Raw genomic sequence first — 22,438 nt, forward strand, 5'->3', positions numbered from 1 at the left:
TGATTCATTTGAGAACACGAGGCTTTCCTTCCTTCTCAAGTCCATGGACGAAGGAGGAAGCCAAACAACGCTCTGTCCCTCTCGACACAACAATTTGACCATGAGGATAATATTTTTTGGTCTATACACCCTAGCAGTTCGCCGAAATGTAGCCTCGTTGCACCATGATTGCACGAGCAATGGTCCGCATGGCCCAGGAACTATCTCTCTCGAAGTTACGACAGAGACCATTCGTCCTCATACGCTGCAGTCGACGTACTGGACGGCTGTTCTCATGCCATCAGGACTTCGTAACCGGAATATTGGAGACCTTCCGGCCTCAAAAAACGAGTGTTTACATCTCAGAATTCAAAGCTTTCCCTTTGGGCTTTTGACAGAATCCCTCGAGCATGCAAGTTGCAGGTGCCAGTGGACTGGCGGTCTGCGGGCAGCCGCCTTATCCAGCGAATCGGTCCATCATCGCCGCATTGATTGCCGCTCTATCGCCGCGAAATAAGCGCGCGCTTCCTCGTGACGTCAAGCGGATTGCACAGCTCCTCCTCGCGATGGCGGCCGCCATCACAACCGACCCGCGCAGCGCGCAGCATGGCGCGCCATCCTGCTCTTGCTTCCTGCATTCACTTTCCTCGTGCTCGCCGTCTCTGTCCCAAGCTTTCATTGGAACCTTAAGCGTCGAATAATCACTGGATACGCCGATAGACTGCCACGAATTAACCGCCCCCGATAGATATCTCGAAGACCACGTAGACCACCTTGCTCCGCCTTCTCCGAGACACCCTGCCCCCGCCTTCCTACTTGCTCTTAACCCCACCAAACGCCCTTTGCGTTCACCCTCCACACCATACACCCACCATGCCCACCAAGCGGCTCCGCGTCCTCGCCGGCCCCACCGCCGATCCGGCGAATATGAGCGACATCACCCAGCTCGTCAACTCACCGACGCCCTTCGAGATCAAGTCAGAGGACTTCGAGGGCAGGATCGTGGCATGTATCAAGGATTTCCACGCGGGCGTGGGCGAGGGCGAGGGAGGGACGGAGGACGGAGAAGGGAAGGACGATAAGAACGACGGGAGCTGGTATTTTGGAAGGGCGGACAGGCAGGGGGTAACGTGGAGTATACAGGTGCAGGGTACGTCTTCAGCTATATGTGACGCCCTCCATCTGTGTTGAGTTCCCCTCCCTTCGCAGGCCGCTTCCTCAAACCGCACCCCGCCTCCAACATCCTCTTCGGCAACATCTTCGACCGCCCGCTGAGGCTGCCCTGGGGCAGCGGCGCCGCGCTGAAATTCATGAGCTTCATCGACCCCACCCTCACGCACGACCTCGGGTCGCAGACGACGCCGTGGGCGCTCTCGCCGCTCGTCTCTACGATGCCGTATCTGGATATCTCGCCCGCGGGGCAGGAGCCTGCATTCCCGCATGGCGACAAGGTGTCTGGGTCCCCTTCGTCTGAGCCATCACCCGTCTCTTCCCCCGAAGCTAGCCGCCCGCCTTCCAAAGCGCCGTCTCGTGCCTCGAGCATCAAGTCCATCAAGGGCAGGCTAAGGTCGGGGTCGAGAGCGTCGGTCCTGTCCTCTTCGAGGGGTTCGCCGCCTTCGGCGTCCAAAGAACCCTCCCGTAAATCCAGCCTCGCTTCCCTCCGACACAAGTCGAGCATCGCGTCTATCAAGAACAAACTCGCGGGCTCTTCGTCGAAGCTGACCGGCTCCTCCTCGAAGGCGCCATCCCGCGCAGGAACGAGGCCGCCGACGCCGGTGGACGAGGATGTAGCGGACGTGGAGGACGCGACGCCTCTCGGCGAAGGCGCGACCGGCGAGGCCTCCACGTCCATCGGCAAAGAAGCCTTGGCGGAGGATGCCGCCGACGCACTCTCCTGGACTTTTGACAACGCGAGCGCACGGAAAGCTCATTTCTCTACGCCGGCCGCACGCGAGGAGGCCGTGTTGGGGCCCGACACCGTCGTTACCTGCGACTTTGCGTACGGCTTCCTCTCCTTCTCGCCATCTATCTCTCTCGTGCTTCCTGGTGGCCTCTCGTTTGACTTAATGCGATATTGGGATGGCCAGCCGGTGCGCTTTGTGTGCTGTGAGCGAGCGAGCGGGGGTGGGAAGAGGGATGCGAATGGGGTGAGGCAGGATGTTGGCGGATCGGAGGAGCTGCCGTGGGGGAAGGTGATCTGGTCGGTGTGTATAGAGCTGGTGGAGGAGGATGATTAGATATTTTGGAGAGGACCAATAGAGGTACATATACGACTCGGACTGTAGCCGCCTAGTACTTAATAGCGCATGACAGCCGTGTAGCTTAGCAAACTATAGAACACGTAGAGAACTATACACACTGTACATTACATATACCATATCTACATATCTCTGTGCTGTTATGAACTCAACGAAGCTGACGATAAGTTCGGCGTGAGAAGTTCAAGATTGCACGTGACCGTGGAATATACCGGATACGGATGTGGCTGTGAATAATTCACACGCTTGTTGTCGAACACCTTCCCGAACGCCTGCTGCTTTCAGCTCCATCGCAATATATCACGAACATTTATCTGACCAGCGAGGTTCTCTTGTACCAGTGTTGTCTCCGTGATTACACAGTCTGAGTCTCCTGCGGGATGTTACTCAAGTTGGACGTTTGAGCCGAATGTGAGGGAGCCGCGCAATGCCTTCGGAGGTCGGCAGCGGGCACTGGTACTCCGGCTGGCCGGGAAAAGATGGGGCGCGCAGGGTGCGGGCGGTGAGCGCTCGACGGACTTGGACTGTGCTATCATCTGGGTCTACACGTCGGTGCGAAGCAGAACTTCCGAGGAAACCTGCCACGGTGAGTGTCCGCTTCATGTACTTTTCCGAACTCCGCTTGTGCTGATGTCACTTTTGGGTCTTTGGTTAAGAGCGCGAATTCGGATACCTTCATTGAAGCGCAGCAAACATGGTCAGCGACCGACTAGAGGATGCCTTTCCGGGTCTCCCGCAGGAGCTGTTCGAGCACATCCTCAGCCTGACAGATACAGCAACCTGCATAACTCTTGGGCTTGTATGCCATGCTCTCGTAGAGCCAAGTCGTCGACGCGCCTTCCAGCGGCTCAGGATGCACCGCATGAACACCCCTGCAGGCGTCGCATCCTTCCGCGCACTTGACAAACTGCTCGAATCACCACTCTGCACGCTCACGCCCCATATTCGCTGGGTGGCACTCGACAAGCCTCCGCCCTTCGACAAAAACATCAAGGAGGTACTCACGTGCTTCCAAGGCCTGCCCAACCTGTCCACTCTCCGGATTGAGGCGCCGACGAACGATCTATCCTCGGGCCTCATCGACGTGGCGCCCTTCGTGTGCCGCCTCCCAGCGCTGACGAGCCTCACTCTGAGCCACGTTGGCTTCCTCACCTTCGCCGGCTTCGCATCCACTATCTGCGCGCTCCCCCAGCTCGAGATCCTTTCTCTCTACCAAATACGCGTGGGGTACACCAACGGGCTCGCCGCCTCTCCCGCAGCGCCCCAGCCACAGGATACGCTCGCGCTAGCGAATCTGCGCGTCTTGCGTTGCTACATGACGGACGAGTGCATCGCCTTTCAGCGCGAGTTTCTGGCGTGGGCAGCGGCGCTAGGCGTGCGTCCTCCGATTCGGCGCCTGCAGGGGTGCCCGTCGTGGGGGGACTGGGGGATGGCGTCGATAGCGGCGGCGTTCATGAGCGGGCTGGCGGAGACGCTGACGACGCTGGCGGTCCATGCCATTGAACGGATAAATTTCACGTCGACGGATCGTAAGCAGGCGCTCGTCACTCGGCCACTCCTCCAGGCTTGCTAACCTTTGCGCGCCGTACAGTGCAACTCTTCGACTTTGCGCACATGCCTCATCTGCGCTCCATCATCGTCGAGCCCGTGCGCCTGACATGGCACGAAGTGAGCGATCTGGGCAGCCGATTGCTGGACTTCATCAGTCTGGCGCTCACGGCACCGGCGCTGCGCAAGCTCACTATCGCGCTCGTGTTTGACCGCGAGGACGCGATGAAGGTGTTCGATAACTTCATGGACTGGGCGGAGCTGGATAGCCGTGCGGCGCATGCGAAGCAGATGGAGGAGCTGCAGTTCGTGTTGGGCGGGTGCTCGAAGGCGCTGCAGCGGCAGGGGACCTACCATACGGCCGAGCAGCGTCTCCGACATATGATGCCTCGGACGGGAGAGAAAAGTGTCTTGACGATTCAAATGCCTCGCGACGCTCGTGGTACGTTCCCCTGAGCAGTGTATAAGACGAAGTGCCGAGCGCTAATCAGGTTTTCAGAGGCATCGCGAGACATAATAGCAGAAGAAAAGCTTGAAGCCTTGATATACTCGACCATGTTCTCATAGTACAGTCGACATCCTATGAAATATTCATTTGTCTCTTTAGATTGTTACAGGCAATGGCTTGGACTTCAGCTCAGAATGCAACCTCTGGGTATGCGCGTGACGTGACATGTTCAACTTTCGGCAAATCCCGTAAGGTAGTTTGTACAACTCCTCCGCTAGAACGCTTTCCTTTCGAGGTTGGAGAAGCTAGACGTCAGCCCTATATTGAGTTTCGTACAATCCCTCCTCTGAGTCCTTGCATAAGAGTCGTAAAGGGCTGACCAACCTGTTTCAAGGGGTGATCGATCTCGCGCGCCTGGGTGTGTAAGCTACGGAACGCTTGGACACCAAGGTGAATAATCCCATCCTCCTATTTGTTTCACTGCGTTATTCCTGATTTTATCACTTTACCAAGCTCGTGGGCATTGCGAGCTGCTTTCAGAGATTCTCACTTAGCACTCTGGCGCGTCTTGCAAGCGAGAGGGCTGTCTGTGCAAGCGGAAGAGCTATGTGAACAAGCAGGCGTACGCCTATAAGATGCATCCAGAGGCTACAAGAGGGCACATCCTCAACCCCTTCGCTACTTCCCGGCTTCACTAAGTTCGACTCTTCGCAATGTTCAATCGCATCCAAATTGCCGTCTTGTTCGGCATTGCGTCCTTTGCCATCTACAAAGCCCCCTCGTTGTTGAACCAAGGTGAGCTTTTCGACCGCTCCTGTCAGAGCTCCTCTTCATTCTCACCATCTGAAGTAGGACAGTCTACGACGCCTACCGTCCACGAAGTGTACGCCTTCCCGGTCAACACCTCCGTCGAGAATCTCGCCGTCCGACGGTCAGGCGAAGTCCTCGCCACAGTTGACTCTGCTCCTGAGCTCTGGCATATCAAGCCGTTCAGCAGCGAGAAGCCGACGCTCGTTCATGATTTCCCGGGCTACGAGAGTCTGCTTGGCATCGTGGAGGTCGAGGACGACCAATTCTACGTCGCCGCGGGTAACTTCTCCGTCTTCACGCTCGCGTCCGCGAAGGGCTCCTACGCTATCTTCCACGTAGACATGGCCCCCTTCCGCGCCTCGCATGGCACTGTGCAGACTCCGGCCGTCATTAAGAAGGTCACTGACGTCCCCGAGGGCGAGCTGCTGAATGGACTGGGCCTTTTCTCCAGAGAGAAGGGTCTGGTTTACGTCGCAGACTCCGGCTCGGGCATCATCTACCTCCTGAACGTGCGCACCGGCGCATACTGGCCCGCCATCCACGACGCGCTCAGCGTGAAGGGCGACCCGTACCCTTACTATCCCGCCGCCAACGGCGTGCGCTACGACGCGCGCGGGCGCGCGGTGTACTTCACGAACGTCGCGCAGGCCGTCTTCGCGCGCGTGCCCGTGTTCGCGAACGGCAGCGCGAACGGCGCAGCGGAGGTGGTGGCGTCTGGGGAGCTGTACGACGACTTCGTGCTGGATGAGGAGGCGAATGCACTCGTCGCTGTCTTCGGCAGCAGCGATGTGATCCGGATCGATGGGCGGACTGGGGAGAGCACGGTCATCGCAGGGAGCACGAACAGTACCGACCTGCAAGCGGCGACGGCTGTGGCCTGGGGCCGCACGAAGCGCGATAACCGCAACCTCTACGTGTCGAGGAATGGAGGTGTTGTCGGATTTCCTACACCGGTGGGCGGGGCCGTTATGCGCATAGATCTGTAGCGGATTACTTGGCGCAAGGATGCCCGCGTTTAAGTACAGGAGACTGAAAATGACAATGTATGTCTCGATCTTCGATGGCTCGCTCCCTCGTCCAGTTTACACGAGGATGAGTCCGGTTGTAGCACCCTTCCGCACGCGCACGTAACGCCGTATGTGATTTTCTACTGCTGGGAGCGGATCGTCAAATTGGATCCATGTCGGGTCCATCGACGCCGGCCTGACAGAGAGGTCCAACAGCCACGATCTGCGGTGGCCATGCTCTTCCGAGGCCAAAGGCGGAGGCTGCGGTGTAATCGTTGGGTCGCCGATGCATTGTCTGATGAAGTACCGCTCGAAGTAGGTTGTTTCCAAAGGACAGAGTGCTGCGGACTCGGACAACACATTTCGGGCTACAGGGCGCGCTGTCAGTTTGTCGAACATACAAAGCATGAGTGAACTCACATTCGCGCGCATTCAGACCTCGGGTGCACTCGACGCGATGATGGTCCTGCCAATGCGCCCGCTGACAGGGCTTGGAACAGTATGCCACTTGTACGCAAGCGCAGATTTTGGCGTGGTATGCGTTAACGGGCCGAGGGCACTGCAGAAACCTTGATAAGGGAGCGAGAACGAGCGCATGCACTAGTAGGGACATACCTTGGGGTTGTGGCAACGCTCGGTGACCTTGCGGACCCATTTCTTCGTCCTCTTCAGGATACGATAATACTTGATGTCGCGAAAGGTGAACCCTACGTACTCCGGCCAGTAGTCAAGCATGTATGAAATGTCCCACCTCTCCGGGTGAAGCTTCCCGCCCATTTTCCGTATGGCAAGCAAGGTGTCTGGCCAGACGAGCGCCGGGATCAGAGCGTCAAGGAGGTAGGTATTGAAGTATCCACGGTATTGCCGGTATTTGATTAAGTCAGAGGATCCCGGCCGGGCGTTTCTGTCTCCGGCGACGATCGTGGCAAGGATAGGGAGTACGCCTATGCGTATGGCGTCGAGCGTCGACTTGTTCGAATTACCATGCACAGTGAGGGGCGTCAAGTGGGGCATCCAGAACACGATGAGGTTGTGGCAATCAGATGCGCTGACTGACATCGGTGACCCCTCAAAGGCGCGGGCGAGAAGGTCGACCACAAAACGGATGCCCCTGGTGGTGCGGAACTTATTGAACACAGTCTCGGAGGCGCACATGTGCTTGCTGAAGGCGAAGTAGGCAGAGAGCGTTGTCGACCAGGATCTATGCCTGGGCGGCGCGTCGAAAAGCGACCTGGAGCCGCGGAGAAAGAAACACAGAAGGGAGCCTGGATTTGCGTCCTCAAAGCCGGCGAGATCGTCGGTGAATTTGGATTTGTATATATCCTGCTGGAAGAGCGCGAAGAGATTATCGACCAGGGTGTGAAGTGGAAGAGCGTGCGACAGTTCTGGGCTATTAGCCGAGTGGGCGAGGGCAAGAAAGCAGACCAGGAGAAAGTGGCCTTTCAACATGCCGGCTTCGCGCCCTCGAGGGACGCTCATCACGGCGTTGAGGCGTTCAGCAATCTTGCGACAGAATCGATGCATTTCTGTGTAAGTCGCCCCAACGGCGCCGGCTTGCACCAGGGCGGATTCTGTCGCCACCAGCATTCCTAGATTCAAGAGGCCCCTACCGGAGCATAGAGACAACACGCATTCCCAGAAGGCGTTGAAGAACTCTAAGACCTCGCCGACGCACGCATGCGAGCCCCTTTCGTGTGCGAACACGAGCATGTCCGTGTAGGCTTCCACCGCCCACTCGATGTCGGGGCCTGCATCGTATTCCCGTTCGATGCTCGCGCATGCCGTGGTGACCAGAATTTCGAGGACCTGGTGGACAAGTGGGATGTGGAAGAAGCTTTCTACGACCTGGTTGGGATTGTCGCATTCTGCCGAAAGAGCCTCGCGAAACCGGGCCAAGTTTGGTGTCGTCTCCGTCTGTGTAAGCGGTCACTCAGGAGACGATTACATGTCACGAGCGAAGCCTTACATCTGTTGGTGGGTGGACGGTGTCGCCGCCCAACATCGCTGAGCTGATGCGAGGGTTGCCTCTCGCAAAGGCGAGCGTCAGAGGGAAAAGACACGTGCCAAATAGGAGCGTGTCACGAAGTAAAGGTCTCACTTTCCCCATTGCAAAGCGGAGATAAGACACACTGATCGAATTATGGAAAAAGGAACGGGTCGGCGTCGTTCTGCAGCGCGGAGTGTACATGCTGCGCATCACATTGGAGAACAACAGATGCACATGTAACCTTCTCCATCGCTTTTGCAGGCATCCGCAAAAAGAAGCGAACGAGTGCTTGGCCATAGTGGAGAGATGTGCAGAGCGCTACGAAGTCGCTGGTGACGGCGAGATATTCCAGGAATTGCGTCTTCCATTCCGACACATGGAAAAAGTCGAAGAGAGATGATCTCGTCGCGTCGCGGCCTGAGGCAGAAAAGCGGTTATATTCCAATAAGCAGGGCGTCGATGACAGGCTTCCCCCAGTCAAAAATCACATAAAAGTCTGCGTCAAAGTTATAAGCCATCAGAAAGAAGCGAGCGAGAGGCCAAGTCGCAAAAATCGAGAGCGCTGTCCACGTGAAGCTATTTAGCACCGAGCAAACAAATAGAACCAAACAACACTGGCCATAAACGTACCTCAATCCGCGTCGCCACCCTGCCGAACGTTCGCCCGCTATTTGGCCTGCCCATCGTCCCCTCCTCCGGTCCGACACCTCCCCGACTCCCGCGCTCGCTGTCCCTGACCACGCCCCCGCCGTGGGACCGGATGGCGCAACGGCGCCGGGCGATGGCGCGATCCCCTCGCCGGCACAGCTGACCTGCTCCCCCTGCTCCTCTGCCGCGAAGAGCGCGGGTTGGCCGTAAAGTTCGCGACTTGGCTGTTTACAGGACCGCGGCTTGACCGAGAACCCGTAAACTGCGGGAGGACCTGACAGGTCGGCTAGCGAATGCGACACGACCAAGGAAGGCGTTGCCACAAGATAAGGGAGGGGCGCGACCGCCGGATCCGGTTCAATGGCGTGCTGCTTCGAGAGCACTGACCGCTGAAGGAGGCTAGCGGGCGCCCGTAGTCTTCAGCTCGACCTGGGCGTAAGGGTGAATAGGATGGGAAGTCGCAGTACGTAGAAGAGGCTGGGCGCTACAGATCACCTGCCCCACTCAGTCCGAAGACGTTGACAGCCCTGCGGCGGTCGGCAAACCCTACGGAGGTCGGTACTCAGACCCTGCGGACTGACAAGATTTTGTACGCCGCGGATGATGGACGAGCAGAAGAATTGCATTTCTTACGTCCCGTAACAGCACGCACGCGTAAAGAAAATGTTAGAGGTTGAGTGGAGGTAAAGCAGCCCTATCGCGATTCGTCAGTAACGAGATAAAGCACAGAATTGACTCTCACCGCACGAGCTGGTATCCTGAAATTTCGAATCCGATCCCTGAATTTCTGCTGCGAGGTCCATTTTGGCGTACGTGTCGTCTGCTCACTCAAGAGGTAAAATGGCAGATCTCAGCGCAGCGAGAAATCGAATTACCGCCAAACTCACGCACGGTGCGTGTTGCGCTACCCGTTGGGCCTATGGCGCATGCTATTGAGCGTCGTACTTCCGCATCTTATCCCCTCGCTTCGTGCTCATATCCACCCGCTTCGCACCCTATGTGTCCTATCTCCTCGCTGCCTGACACACCAGCTTTCATTGGACGGTACGAAGGTGGGGGGATGAAGCATGGAAGTGGACCAATGCAGCGGGAAGGTGGACGGATGAGGCAGGAAGGCGGACGAATAGGGATGGCACAATGGGCTCGGGCGAAGGCACCATAGAAAGCAGGAGCCTCACGGTGTCGTCTGGTGGGTCAGAGGATTGACCGCGTTGAGGCTATGAAGTCTAGACATGTAGCGCTTGAACGTTCATCGACCTTGGAGGTCTTCGACGGATAGAGAAAATCGGCGCCTCGCTCGAGAAGGTCCAGCAGCAGATCGCCCTTCTCCAGCAGCAGACCAGGATGTAATCGAGGCCAAGTGGACTGCGAGCTGTGCAGAAATTCGGGTAAACAGATCGATGGGTGGGATGGCTACGCCACGGAACTACGTGAGACCCACCGTCGTCGTGAGAGGTGCCACAGCATGGGAAGGAGTATGCCGTGGCGCGGGAAGGAGCATGCCACAGCAGCAGAACAGCGTGGCACAACACAGCACGGTCGGAGAGTAGGCGCGCCGCGGCGGGTCGAGAGACGGATTGCGGCGCATTGTACTCCATCTGGATACTTCGCGCGTTCGCAGGGATGAAATTGAAAGCGCGTTGGTCGAGTACTTGCGCGCCGAGTGCTGTCGATCCGAGCCGAACTTTCTTCATCTTTTTGCGGTGAATGGGAAACCGTGATACCCCTCGAGCCTCAGCGTATTCCTTCTTCCCCACGACCAGACGCTCCGTCCCTGCATGAGCAAGTGGGTTTCAGTCAGGCAGACGGACCGCATAGAAGTAGAAGACGTACAGGAATAGACAACTTGCCTCACTATCAATCGCAGATACCTCGTCATCAGCAGGAGGAAGCTAGCGCTCTCCATCTAGGAAGCCACCTAGACGTAAAGCCCTTGAATAGCAGTGAAGCACACTCGCCGCAAAAATGGCGTGCGCGAGGTAGCGAAGTCTGCGCGAAGTAGTTCGCATATGGGCTGGCGTACGCCTGTCAAGGCCTTGTATGCGACCTCGAGTGGCACGTACAAATCTATCGTCTTGGCCGCGAAGATGTTCAAAAACCTGCTCACGACCCCGGGTTCCTCTAAGTACTTCGGACGACCTGCGCAAATCGGAAAGCAGCCCGCGACTTGAACCACCCACAGGCGCCCACGAGCCGTCAAACTGAATTCGGGTGATCTCTGAGCTCGGAAGCGGATCTCGTCGAGACGTTTCCCCAAAAGGCGATTCATGTGCCACCCGCGCCGGTCTGCCGCGGCGTGCTCCACCGCCGGGAGCAAACTGGACAAGGGCCCCAGCAAATTGAGTGGCAGAGATAAGGGAGAATGGGGAGAGGAGCACAGGAGCAAGAGGGCGCCGCTCTTCGGAGGGAAGACGCTATGTCGAGGAGGCAGGAGTGGTTGACGAGGGCGAGGAACGTGGTCGACAGCCAAAGGCATGCAGCAAAGGATGAAGGGCATATATTGACCGCTTCATAGGAGAGGAGAGCGTACCCGTAGAAGTACAACATACGGACCATATATACTCATAAACTGCGCGAACGTATCAGAAAACCCGCAACACGAGGAAGGACGTCCCGCAACGCACCTGTACTACATTGTCCTCCGCTGCATGAGATCACCGAACGATTTTGCGAACTAATCGTCTCGCCCCCGCTTCGTTCCCGTTCCGCCCGTATGCTGCTGCTGACTGGGCGCGGTGGGCGGTGCGACGGAGCCCGTAACGCCGACCACGAGTCCCTTCAGCCAGTCGTTCTCACGCCGGAGCGTCTCGCACTCGCGCTCAAGCTCGGCGACGCGCTCTTCAAGCTCCTTCGCCTTGCCCTCGAGGGCAGCCTGTGAATGAAGTCAGCGAACCGCATGATGAGGACCCCGCTGCTGCCACGCACCTCGCGCTCCTTCTTCTTCATACGGAACCGCGCACTGGCGGCCGTATTCCGCCTACGCTTGTCCTCCGCTGCAGCGATCGCGGCTGCCTCACTTGACATGCCGGCCGTATTGAGAGGGGAGGGGGTCGCGGGGGAGGCCGCTGCCGCGGAGACCGTGCGCTGCCGCTTGGGGGGAGGTGGCTGCGAGACCGGGGCGGCGGGTGGCGCCTGAGACGGAGTCGATCGCGAGAGAGTAGGCTGAAGGGGCGGGAGCTGCAGCTGCGAGAGCTGGTTCTGCTGCTGCGCGAAGCCCTGGAGGGCGAGGAGGCTCGCGAGCTGCTGGGGGGCGAAGGACTGCTGCTGCTGCTGCTGCTGGATCTGCTGCTGTTGAAGCGCATAGAGGAGCGAGCCGATGTCGACCTGCGGCTGCTGCTGCTGGGTCTGGTTGGGGAGCTGGGGGAACGTCTGCTGCCCGCGCTGCTGGGCGCTCGCGCTGCTGATCACCGGGCTCTCGCTCTTGTCCGAGAACGACTTGGCGGACCTGTCGCTCGTGGGTCCGAGGGGCCCATCCTCGTTCGTGAAGTTGAAGTTCGCCCAGAAGTCGAGCTGCGCCGCGGAGAGATCGGGCACATTCGAGACCAAGTCCTGGTCCGCGCTCGGGGGAGGGGAGGGGTGGATGAGGTTGAGGCCCTGGATGCTGGGGGGCATGGCGAAGGCGGTTTATTGCTTCGAGTAAACCGATGTGTCCCTTGGTAGTGCGCCTTTACTTCCTGCGCGTATGCCGGAATGTCTTCTTCGCCGACGTGAGCGTTGGAGTCAAGGCCTAATAAGCATGTGCAAACAGAAGAATTCCGAATTCTCCCCGATGCGATCAAGTGATCAGCCCGATCGCCCCAACTGGACCCACAACTCTGACTGTATCCCCAGAAGGACGATGTGCCACGAGCGGCGGGCTCGAGTACAGGCTGTCCGGTGGATGATAAGAACTCGGTATTGTGAGGAAGCCATCGAGACGCTCCGGCTAGCTTGCTAGTAGTCACTCATATTAGACAGGCGATAATTATGCTCGCATACAGCAATACTGATGTTTTGGCTTTGATGTGCATTCTTCCCGATGTCTGCGCATGTTACAGTATGTGTATGTGGTCAGTGTAGAGTCAAGTACCAGCCTCCTCCACCGCCGCCTTCACCCTTTCTATCTGCAAGATCCCCCTCTCCACCGACCTCGGCATCCTCTCAGAAATACATACCCTCACGTCCTCCAACTTCACCCTCGCGAGCTTCGGTAGTACCTTCCGGAAGTCCATCATGAAGACGACATCCCGCAACGTCTCCTTCCCCGAGAGTCTGTTATCCAACGCCTCCCAGTCAAACACGGCCGCATGATCCCCTCAAATATATGAATTTCGTACTTGTCGATCTTGAAGCGCAGGACGAGGCGCTCGAGGTTTGGTGCAGCAAGGATGGGGGAGAGGAAGTCGACTAGGGCACGAGAGGGGCCACCGAAGCCGACGCGAAGGGTGCACCAATCGATAGGGTCGAAAGCGAGCGTGCGGAGGCAAGTGAAAGCCGCGAAGGGGAGGTCAATGGCTGGCGGAGATGTTAGATCGCTGTACGATGGGTGACAGTAACTATTTCCAGTGGCTCGTGGCTTACACTCAATTCCCAGAAAATCGTCGCCGTCGTCGGGGTCGATGCGCCATTCGGTGAGCGTGGGTGCGATGCGCTCGACGAGATCGCGCACGTGCAACAGCACGTCTGGCTCTGCGCCGAGCAGGCGTATGGTCAGTGCCCGGATGGGTGGCGTTGCTGGGAGCGCCAGCACCCAGGTCAGGAAGCGCCGCAGCAGCCGCGCGCCGATGTCGCGCTCCATGATACAAACAAGGTTCTCAAGGTGCGCGAGCGTGCCCTCCGGCGGGTTAGGAATAAGTTCGTCGGAACTGCCGTCAGTGTCTTGGTCTGATATCTCGTACAGGCAGAGGCTTTGTAGCCGCGGCAGTGCGACCATGGCATGCGCGATTATCGAGAACGAGACGACGTTGGCGTATTTGAGCGTCAGCACGGTCAGGGGAAGGAGACCGTGCGATATGGGCTGCAGATCCGGCAGAATGCAAGGCTCATCCTCCGTACCGTCCACGGTCAGGCTCGTCAGGTTGGGCAGGCGCCGCAAGACCCCGTCGGGCAAGCCGCCCCTGTAAGGCAGAGGTTGCTGTAGCGTGAGATGGCGAACGTGCGGGGAAATTGTGCAGAGCGGCGATTCGAGGATCGTGGCGAGCTCGTTCACCAGGTGGCTGATCCTGAGTGATTCCATCCGGTTCGCGGTCAGGTGTACGAAGACGCGCCGCCGGCTGAGGTCGACGAGCGCGCGACAAACTTCGCCCAGCACTGCATGCGTTTCGCTATCGGAGAAGCTAGCGATATGCTCAAGCAGTTCTTGCGGGAGACGAGGGCCTGCATCATGATTGAGGCCGCTGACATCCGACATCGGTTACAAGTGAGGATAAAATGAAAGGATCTACAATGGTTTCAATATTCTAGAATAAGCGAGCTAGTGGGCGAGATTCTTACTGACGTCAGGAACAATCTAGATGGAGACCCCAGGCGTCGAAGACTGTGCGACGCCAATGGCAAAGATCAAGGTGCGTCAAAGGCGCGGTTGTTCCCGGACCCACGATCACGAGCAAGTCCAACACCGGATGGCAGCGCTTCATGTCATGTCCAGCTCTGTTGTTCGACTTCGTAAATAGAAACTTTCAAAGGAGTATAGTGCATACGGAGGTTAAGACATACATAGGTAGAGAAATACGATATTGGGACGCCAGCGCCACCGAGTCCATGCAGTACGCGCTCATAGTCTAGCATTATAACCAAGATTATCTTACAGCCGAACAGGAAGGCTGCTTGAGTTCGTACCGATCCCCTACAGCGACTGCTCATGCCTCAGCTTTCCCTCGGAGTTTGTCCTGGGAAGAAGCTGTGGAATCGCAGTCGTGGACTCGTCCATGGCCCTCCTCGCCAGCTCGTTCTCCACATGGCTCGAGGCCAAATGGAATACGAACGATACCTGCTCCAGAAGAGGGCACTTCACGAGGCCGTCGTCGAGGGCGGCCCAATCCGGCTGCTCCGGCTCCCAGTGCAGTACGGAGTATTCGTCGTCAACCTTGAGGTGCACGACGACGTTTCGGAGCGCTGGTGCAGCGACCACTTCGAGCAGGAGACGCCGGAAGCGTCCGGGGTCGTGCCGGTATTGGGTGCGCACCATGAAGAGGCTGATCGGGTCGAGTGTGAAGGTGTGCAGGACGGTGTAATGCGAGAATACGAGGTCGCAAACTGTCACGTCGTATCAGCATCAACGACAACACCTGCCAAGGAAAAGCACGCGTACGGTCATATCCACTGAAGCCGTACTCGTCAGGGTAGATGGTCCACTCCGCAAGCGAGAGCCTCGTACGGTGCATGAACTTGCGAAGCAGAGATGAGGGGCGAAGATCGCAGTCACGTAACGTAAGGCCGAGGTTTCGGATGGGAGGGAACTGTGGCAGCGCCAGCAACCAACTGCAGAGCCGCTGCTGCATTGAGTTGCCCGTACTGTAGGCTATCTTGATGCGGAGACTTTCAAGCTGTCCTAATGTCTCGTCCGTGATTGGCAAAACGGCGTCTTCTCTCGTTCTGTCACGTCTGAAGAAAGCACCTATAGATGTCCAGAGAAGCTCAAGGCGCAGGAGTTTGGGCAATGAAACCAGTACGGACGTGAGGCTCGATAAGCGCACTAGGCGGACATGTTCCAGCGTCAGGCTCGTCAAAGCTGGATGTGCGGGAGAAAAAGGGTGGCAATTTTCGAGAATACGACTCGGAGGGGTATGCTCCAACCCTTCGACGCGCAGATCTGCCAGATTGGGGAGGTTCAGCAGTAACCCAGGCAGCCCTCCCTCGCTCCGGCGCCATGGTGGCAGTGTGAGACGATGAGTGTACCGCTTGAACGTGCATAGCGGAGAGTCGAGGAGAGCAGCAAAAGTCGTAATCGCAAGACGGGGTCGCTCAGGTTCGTACGACTGATGAACAGCGATTTGTTTGAATGCCAGGCGACGGCTGCGGTCTAGAAGAGCGCGGCACACTAGCGCAAGTGCTAGGCACGTGTGGGGATCGGTGTAGTTGGCGATGTGCTCGAGTAGCTCGAGGGGGAGGGATGGGCCTTCGTCTGGCGCGCTGTCTTGATCCTGAACGACGTTCATCGTATGCGAATGAATGCGTAAGATCGTTGATTTGAAGATGGCAGAGCTTACCTGGTCGCCGCAAGCCTTCGCAGGGAGTGATGAGGGCAAAGAGCAACAGCGCGAGGCGTGCACGTTGTCCGCCTCACGGTCACGGGAAAGTTGAGTTACGGTGGCAGTCACGCTTGCCACTGACGGTGACCCCCTCACCCGGGCTGGTGCGCCTTCGACTACTAAGTAGTCTGCGAAGTTGAATTCCCAATGAATGCGTACGATACGAATTGAATGAGGCACTAATGTATGATGGAGCGCGGCGCCCGTCTACCAGACCGCTCCGATGTGAGTAGCTTTTCTCCCCGATGTAGCCTATGTACGTCTATCGCTGTCCCTCTCCCGGAGGACACCCCTCTACAGCTCCTGGTCGCGATGGCGAATAGTCAACCCTGCGACCGTGGACACGCAGTCCTGTAACGAAGGGACCCTAGTCCTGTGACAGAGGACAGCTAGTCCCGCGACTGAGCACGACCGGTCCCGGAGCAGAAGACACCTAATCCCGTGGCACGTCGCCGAGCTTGTTGCCGACCTTGATCTTCTGTCCAGCCTGGATCGCGAACTCGAAATCGGACGGCGCCTCGAAGATGAGGACGATCGTGCTTCCCAAGCAAAAGCCGCCCATCTCCTCCGCGTATGAAAGCGGTTGACCGTTCAGAATTGGCGATGCAGCGGAGTAGACGGCCTCAGTGTACGTGCCCGGAGGTGGTCGACGGCCGCGAACGTTAGTGCGCAATTCCTAACCCAAAAGCATTAGCAGGAGCACTACCCTCACAAGCGCCAAACCCACCTGGTCGAAGTTGATCTTGATACTCCCCACATTCGTCGCGCCAACGGGCACCATCCCAAAGAACCCATACCGCCAGCGACCCAACAGCGCAACCCGCTCATTCAAGACAAACAAATTCTCCAGCCGCTTCGCCATATACGGCGACACCGAGAACAGCTCGCCCACGAAGTGCCGCCGCTTCTCGACCACCCACGCCGTCGGGCTGTGGAAGCGGTGGTAGTCGCCCGGCGCGAGGTAGATGACGGTGAAGAAGAGCGAGTGGCCCGGGCGGACGTCCTGGTCGGAGGTGCTGCGCCGCCGCGCGAGGGGCCGCGCGACGGGGGCGCCCTCGATCGCGGCGGGGACGCCCATGTCGCGGGCGACGCCGGCGTCGTGGGCGAGGGTGTCCTTAAGCGTGGCGGAGGGGTCGTGGACGGAGGCGTCGACGCGCTCGCCGTATTTTTGCGGCGCGGGGTCGCTGCTGCCAGAGGCAAGAAGGGGCGTGGTCTCATTGCTGCTCGTGCTGCCTGAAGGTCGCGCGTGGCCGTTCTGGCCACCGATGAGCTGGTCGAGGGTGTACTCGATGCCGTTAACGTTCGCAAAATCGTGGTCGTTGACAACTTCCATTTGATCGCGCGTGCTCTTGACCGATGCCGTTGGGGTTCCTGGACGTTCCACTCCGAGAAGCGCGTCCAGTGAATATGTGATACCCTTGACCTGTTCGACTCGAGAGTCCTTGATCGTGCCGAAGTGTAATACTGTGCCGTCCGCGGGGCTGACCTGCAGATATTATGAGCGACGGAGCGGGCTGAAGAAATGCTACACGCACCAATATCGCGTCGTCGACCGGTCGTGCGCCAGGTTTTAGTTTCCGGTAGAAGAAGTCGCCCAAGCTTGCGTATTTCTCCAGTTCCTGAGGGTCGATCTCGTCGAGGTTGCAACCGAAGGCGTAGGCGTACATCTTGAAGCCGTATGGCCTAAACCAAACTGGGAGTTGAAGGGAGTTCATGTAGCCCCATAACCGTGACATGTTCCGTAGAGGGAGGGCACCCATGACATGGACCTGAAGCGTGTTGTATTAGACTGCATGCTCATGATGTTGGGCAGGTCGACAAAATAGGTCGTGCGCCGAGTCGCGAAGGTACAGGGGCCCAGAGAGATCTGGCGCTATGCACGTGATATATGGTGGAGACTGAAGCCGTACTCTGCGCGCCAAGTGGAGTGTACATACCTGCCATGGACCCTTGAGCTTGACAACCTCGACACCATCCTCGTCAACGATGACCTCGGGGTTGCGCTTTCTCGAGTTCTTCCTGTACTGGATCACGACGAGGAGTATCGCGCCCACCGCGATCGGGATGGGATACCACTTGGTCGGCGTCTCCGTCCATGCCTTGATGAGCTTGCCTGAAGAGCGCATGTCAGAATTGAAGAAGGCAAGAAGGTTCTGGCACGCACGATATAACGGTACCTCCGCCCCTGTGGTCTGACCACCATTAAATTCCGGACCGTTCTTTCCCGTCGAGTACGCGCGACTCAGGCCGCGCTGGATGAGCGACGAGGTCTTGTTGCTGGCGCGCGCGAATGCCCGGGTAGCGAAGGTGGGTGCAGTCGCGTTGAAGACCCTCGACGCCGTTGTAGACGATGCGTGGAGGACGCGGGACGCGGCGGTGAACGGCCGCTTGCCCTTCGTCATCAAGGACTGCCTGGAGAACGCCATATCGTATCCCGGCGCCAGCGTCGACGTGGGCGACGCGGCGAATGTCGGTGAGGGTGCAGGTCGATGTGGGGGTGAATATTGAGTAAAGGTTCGGCCCTCGAAAGAGGTAAATGCGGCTTACGTAGGGCCGTATTTGCCGGGCCGTGTGCCGCAGCATCATGTCAGGAACGCGTTCGCGAAAACAGCGTTCAGCTTTTGTGCTTGTCGCCGACGTTCGCGGCGACGAGAGATGGCGATTTCGAAAGGAAAGCTGGCGCCGGTGGTGGTTTGGGAAAAGACGAGGTTCGTTGGCAGATGTTTAATGCATGACATCACGTGCCGAGCGTGCCGCAGACGTTGCGCGCCTCTGCGGCCATTTTGTAGCCTCGGGCGCGAGGCAAGAAGTCAACGAAGCCTCTTGAGTGTATATCAGAGTTATTTAGAGCCCATCGCACCTCGAAGACTGAGAAAGCGGCGAATTTTGTCGAAAAGTCGAAGTTCAACTTCGCCGGCATTTGCCGGAAATTGAGTTTTTGACCGGAAAGTGAGAGAAAGTCATGGTTTACGCACTAAGGCATCACATTCACATTCAATGGCCCCGACTATCAGCAGGTGCACCCAAGAAAGATGTAGATGATGTATGCATTAGACAGCCATACAGTACACCAGGAGTTAGGCATAACCCGGACACATTAGCGCGCCGGTTTATAAGGAGGGTAGGCATAGGACGATACAAGGATAGGCATAGGTCACATAAAGGATGGAGCACATATAAAGAAGGGCCTTGACTCAATTGCACGCTTGGGCATTAGTTCCGCCGGAGCGCGAAAGCTACGGTTCTCGCGTCAGCATCCTGCACCCAACCCGACTGACATGGCCCACGCACCATTTCGAAGCCCAGTCAAAATCCTGGAACTACGGGATTGTCGATTATCGGGGACAGGAACGCTGCGACGCCTCAAACTGGCTACACCACACCTCGGAGGCTCGCTTCCCGACGTCTCGCACACAAAGAACTCATCTGAGCACAGCACCGAGGGGTCCGAGAGCTTTCCAGTGTCAATGAACTCGATGACCGTCGTCATCAAGGCCATGCTGGTTTCCGTCGGCTTCTGTTTGTGGGTGGCCTGGTGCTCGAGCTTGAGCGTGGGCTTGGGCTTGTGCATGAGCTCGAGCTTGGGCTTGGGCGCGAACTTGGGCTTGTGCTCGACCTTGGACTTGGGCTCGAGCTTAGGCTTGGGTTCGAACTCTTGCGTAGGCGCGAAGAAGGAGAACCGATACATGCCCACCGGCACGACGATCGATTGGGACCTGTCGAAGACGGCGTCGACAATCACGCGCGGGGTCGCTTTGGCGGTTTGATGCGTTATGGCCAACACGGTCTTCGTAGGTGGCGAGTTCTCTTTGTTCTCGTCGTTCTCGGGGTCGTCGTCGTCTTCATCAGGATCCGCTTCACGCAAGGCGCCAGTCGAAAGGCAGAGGGTTACGCTGACGTTCGGCGCCCTAAAGTCAAGCCGCGCGTGTACGTCCCGCCCGCTCTTGACGACGGTAGGACGCTCGAGGAACGCGGAAATCGTACGCCAGATTTGGCCCTTGCGCTGCATCTCGCAATGGGCAGCGTACACGACGAACTTCTCATCGCGGGTACCCAAGCCAAAGATTTCTGTGATGTAGGCGGGAGTCGGTCAGCTCAGTTGTCATAGCTAGTTGGCGCGCAGTGAGGGCGACGTACCTAGTTTCGGGGGCGCTACACCCTTCGCGGGGCCATTGCAATAAGGCCGGTGGCGTTGCCGGTCTGCTGCTTGGCATACGGCGGAGCAGTAGTAAGTATCTGCACAGCAGAACCTAGCTCCTTCTTCGTGGCACTGTGGCATGGAAGTGAGTACGTTGAGCCTTCATCAGCGGTGGCGATACCATCGCACAGCTTACCAATGTGCAGATCAGAGTACGCCTGAAAGCATCCATGTTCAGCTGGCGTCGCGCAAAACGGATCATCAGCCGGTACCAGATCCTCGAGGGTGGGATCTCCCAGTCGACGACATTGTACTTCGCAACCGCTTCCCCGAAGGCCTTGAGGACCGGCCTGGTAACAAGTGCACTAGTCAACGCGCCGGCTAGCATGCGGACGGGCGCCAAGTCATTCCTGCCCTTGTTCAGGCGTATCTGGATGATATCCCCAGCCCGGGGCGTCAGGAAACGGTGTAAAGCAACGAGAACGCCCCTCCTCAGCGCAGCCTCGCAGGCTCTGAACGACGCCTCGCACAGCACCGCGAGCACTTGGCACACTTTCAGCGCAGCGGCCCGATCGAAGGAAACCATGGAGAAGAAATGGAAAGCGTTGATCACGTCCATCGCCGCCTCTCTCGACGACAAGAAGTCGTGCAGCGGCGCCAGCTCGACGAGTGCGACGCACACTTCGGCGTACCGGTACCGCAGGACGATGTGGTCTTCGAGCCGGGGAAAGTCGTGCACGTACCGCTCGCGCGGGATGTACGCGAACCCTTGCGACAGAGTCATGCGCTTTGCCGCCGCGCACATGAAGGGCTTCGCGTCACCATGGCCCTCAGCGAGGATCGCCTGCGCCGCCGCCGCTCGCGCATTCGGATCCGGGGCCGTGAGAACGCGCAGGAGAAGCTCGGTCATCGCCGCGTCGCGCCCGCGGAACAGGATGTCCGCCTCCTTCGGTTCCTCTCCCACGCCCGCGGTCATGGGGAAATGGCAGGGGAAGTCCTTCCAGAAGCGGAGGAGGGTCTTGAAGGAGACGCGCTCGTTGTCGAGGATGCCCTTGTTGTACAGCAGCTGGACGTAGCCAGAGAGCGCCTGCGCGATTGCGTCCGCGGGACGGGCGTACAGAGCTACTGAGCACGGACGCAAGTGCCTCTTGCATGGGTCGAAGAATCGGATCCAGGCGAGGGCGGACGGCCAGCGCGCGATGAGGAAGTCGGAGATGGCACTGTCGCCGCCGCATATGTTGCAGAGGAGACCGAAGGCCTTGAGCGCCTCCATCGCGTGCTTGATGTCCGGCTCCGTATCTGGGAAAGACGCGCGCTTATCCTTGTGATCAGGAATAAGCGCTTCATGAAGTGCATCCAGACAGGCAGTAACTGCGAACATGGAGTCCTTCATGAGCACGTCCAGAAGGTCCTCCCTGCGATGCTCATTCGGTGCCACAGCATCGTCGTAGCAAAACCGGGTAAGCAGCGCGAGGAGGTGGGTGGTCGGAGGCGCCATGGGTCACTGTGGCAATGCAGGTGAGCAATGGGGGAGGCAATGGGCAGTAAGGCAATGTTTATGGCAGATGCGGGGCGCCTACAGCAGTCCCCGTATATATACGCGCACCGCAATCGACGGGGCCACATAAGGAACAAAGACACGGGGACCTACACCTCCTTTAGGACAAGTGGATTGCCGTATGCGGATGCGATGCCGTCACATGAACAATTGCAGAGCCTTCTGGCCATGATGCCGCAGGGTGTATGTCGCGAGGCAACTCGCAAAAGACAATAAGGAAGTTCGAGAAGCTGTGGCATAACGTACTGCAGAAGCTGTTGGGCGCCTACACCAGTGGGCACGCATATAACTCGTGCGGCTTTCGCTAGCGCCTGGGTCTGCAATCGATAATCATAAGCCTTGAGCTGTAGCTGTGGCCAAAGCCTTCCATTCCACGATGGCTATGAGAGTGTCAAGCGACGACGGTGAGACCATGATGGTGGCAAGAGGATGGTTTATGACCCACGTGCATTCATTCATCTGACGCTCGGGCCGTGAGAATTTGCCACACACGGGTTAGGGGGTTCATTTCCCACGGCTGCACCTTACTCTCGACCATCAAGCATACGAGTGCAAGTTGCGCTACATGCATGTCATCCGGCATTCGGCGCAGTTACTTTGATAAGTGATAACGAGACGCTGCTTGCTCGATGAGAACCCAACTGCGATCTTCGAATTCGGAGTGGTGACGACGCTTTCCTCACGACTGTACGTGGCAGACGAAGAGACACACGAATGATAGAGGTACTTCCTGGGAATCGCTGATAATGTATTGTCTTGCCGATTCGAGCCTTGCGCACCTTATGCTGCAAGGCACTGACCCTCTTCAGGAGCCTCGCCCGCGTCTAC

General features: G+C 58.0%; 8 protein-coding genes across 8 annotated transcripts; 3 read left to right on the forward strand and 5 right to left on the reverse strand.

Moving 5' to 3' along the window:
* The first annotated feature begins 531 nt into the window (after positions 1-531).
* Positions 532-2,402, forward strand: SCHCODRAFT_02645038 (DUF1769-domain-containing protein). Its single transcript, XM_050346415.1, has 2 exons — positions 532-1,129; positions 1,189-2,402. Exons 1-2 carry the CDS (start codon positions 853-855, stop codon positions 2,214-2,216), a joined length of 1,305 nt encoding a protein of 434 aa, XP_050197018.1. The 5' UTR covers positions 532-852; the 3' UTR covers positions 2,217-2,402.
* Positions 2,403-2,490: 88 nt separating this feature from the next.
* On the forward strand, positions 2,491-4,421 carry SCHCODRAFT_02645040 (uncharacterized protein). The gene is made up of 4 exons (XM_003026444.3): positions 2,491-2,823; positions 2,881-3,766; positions 3,829-4,227; positions 4,285-4,421. Exons 2-4 carry the CDS (start codon positions 2,932-2,934, stop codon positions 4,350-4,352), a joined length of 1,302 nt encoding a protein of 433 aa, XP_003026490.1. The 5' UTR covers positions 2,491-2,823; positions 2,881-2,931; the 3' UTR covers positions 4,353-4,421.
* A 206-nt stretch (positions 4,422-4,627) lies between these two features.
* On the forward strand, positions 4,628-6,153 carry SCHCODRAFT_02645042 (uncharacterized protein). The gene is made up of 2 exons (XM_050346416.1): positions 4,628-4,683; positions 4,747-6,153. The coding sequence occupies exon 2, from the start codon at positions 4,947-4,949 to the stop codon at positions 6,027-6,029; it is 1,083 nt and encodes a 360-aa protein (XP_050197019.1). The 5' UTR covers positions 4,628-4,683; positions 4,747-4,946; the 3' UTR covers positions 6,030-6,153.
* Positions 6,126-8,052, reverse strand: SCHCODRAFT_02707015 (uncharacterized protein; the record flags this gene model as incomplete). Its single annotated transcript, XM_003026564.2, has 4 exons — positions 6,126-6,418; positions 6,471-6,609; positions 6,666-7,964; positions 8,017-8,052. 4 exons carry the CDS (start codon positions 8,050-8,052, stop codon positions 6,126-6,128), a joined length of 1,767 nt encoding a protein of 588 aa, XP_003026610.1.
* Positions 8,053-10,825: 2,773 nt separating this feature from the next.
* On the reverse strand, positions 10,826-11,385 carry SCHCODRAFT_02645048 (uncharacterized protein). The gene has a single exon (XM_050346417.1). The coding sequence runs from the start codon at positions 11,239-11,241 to the stop codon at positions 10,951-10,953; it is 291 nt and encodes a 96-aa protein (XP_050197020.1). The 5' UTR covers positions 11,242-11,385; the 3' UTR covers positions 10,826-10,950.
* Positions 11,360-15,164, reverse strand: SCHCODRAFT_02521032 (uncharacterized protein; the record flags this gene model as incomplete). Its single annotated transcript, XM_003026565.2, has 9 exons — positions 11,360-11,557; positions 11,611-12,286; positions 12,328-12,412; positions 12,497-12,554; positions 12,840-12,936; positions 13,002-13,179; positions 13,246-14,000; positions 14,649-14,919; positions 14,975-15,164. 9 exons carry the CDS (start codon positions 15,162-15,164, stop codon positions 11,360-11,362), a joined length of 2,508 nt encoding a protein of 835 aa, XP_003026611.1.
* An 852-nt stretch (positions 15,165-16,016) lies between these two features.
* Positions 16,017-18,410, reverse strand: SCHCODRAFT_02645057 (uncharacterized protein). The gene is made up of 5 exons (XM_003026566.2): positions 18,079-18,410; positions 17,852-18,027; positions 17,450-17,683; positions 16,642-17,400; positions 16,017-16,590 (listed from the first exon to the last, which is right to left on the reverse strand). Exons 1-5 carry the CDS (start codon positions 18,338-18,340, stop codon positions 16,348-16,350), a joined length of 1,674 nt encoding a protein of 557 aa, XP_003026612.2. The 5' UTR covers positions 18,341-18,410; the 3' UTR covers positions 16,017-16,347.
* Positions 18,411-18,943: 533 nt separating this feature from the next.
* Positions 18,944-22,027, reverse strand: SCHCODRAFT_02594320 (uncharacterized protein). The gene is made up of 4 exons (XM_050344013.1): positions 20,249-22,027; positions 20,052-20,184; positions 19,206-19,982; positions 18,944-19,150 (listed from the first exon to the last, which is right to left on the reverse strand). The coding sequence occupies exons 1-4, from the start codon at positions 21,548-21,550 to the stop codon at positions 19,128-19,130; spliced, it is 2,235 nt and encodes a 744-aa protein (XP_050197021.1). The 5' UTR covers positions 21,551-22,027; the 3' UTR covers positions 18,944-19,127.
* Between the last annotated feature and the right edge of the window lie 411 nt (positions 22,028-22,438).

Source organism: Schizophyllum commune (genome assembly GCF_000143185.2).
Source record: "Schizophyllum commune H4-8 unplaced genomic scaffold SCHCOscaffold_17, whole genome shotgun sequence".
Lineage (NCBI taxonomy): Eukaryota > Fungi > Basidiomycota > Agaricomycetes > Agaricales > Schizophyllaceae > Schizophyllum > Schizophyllum commune.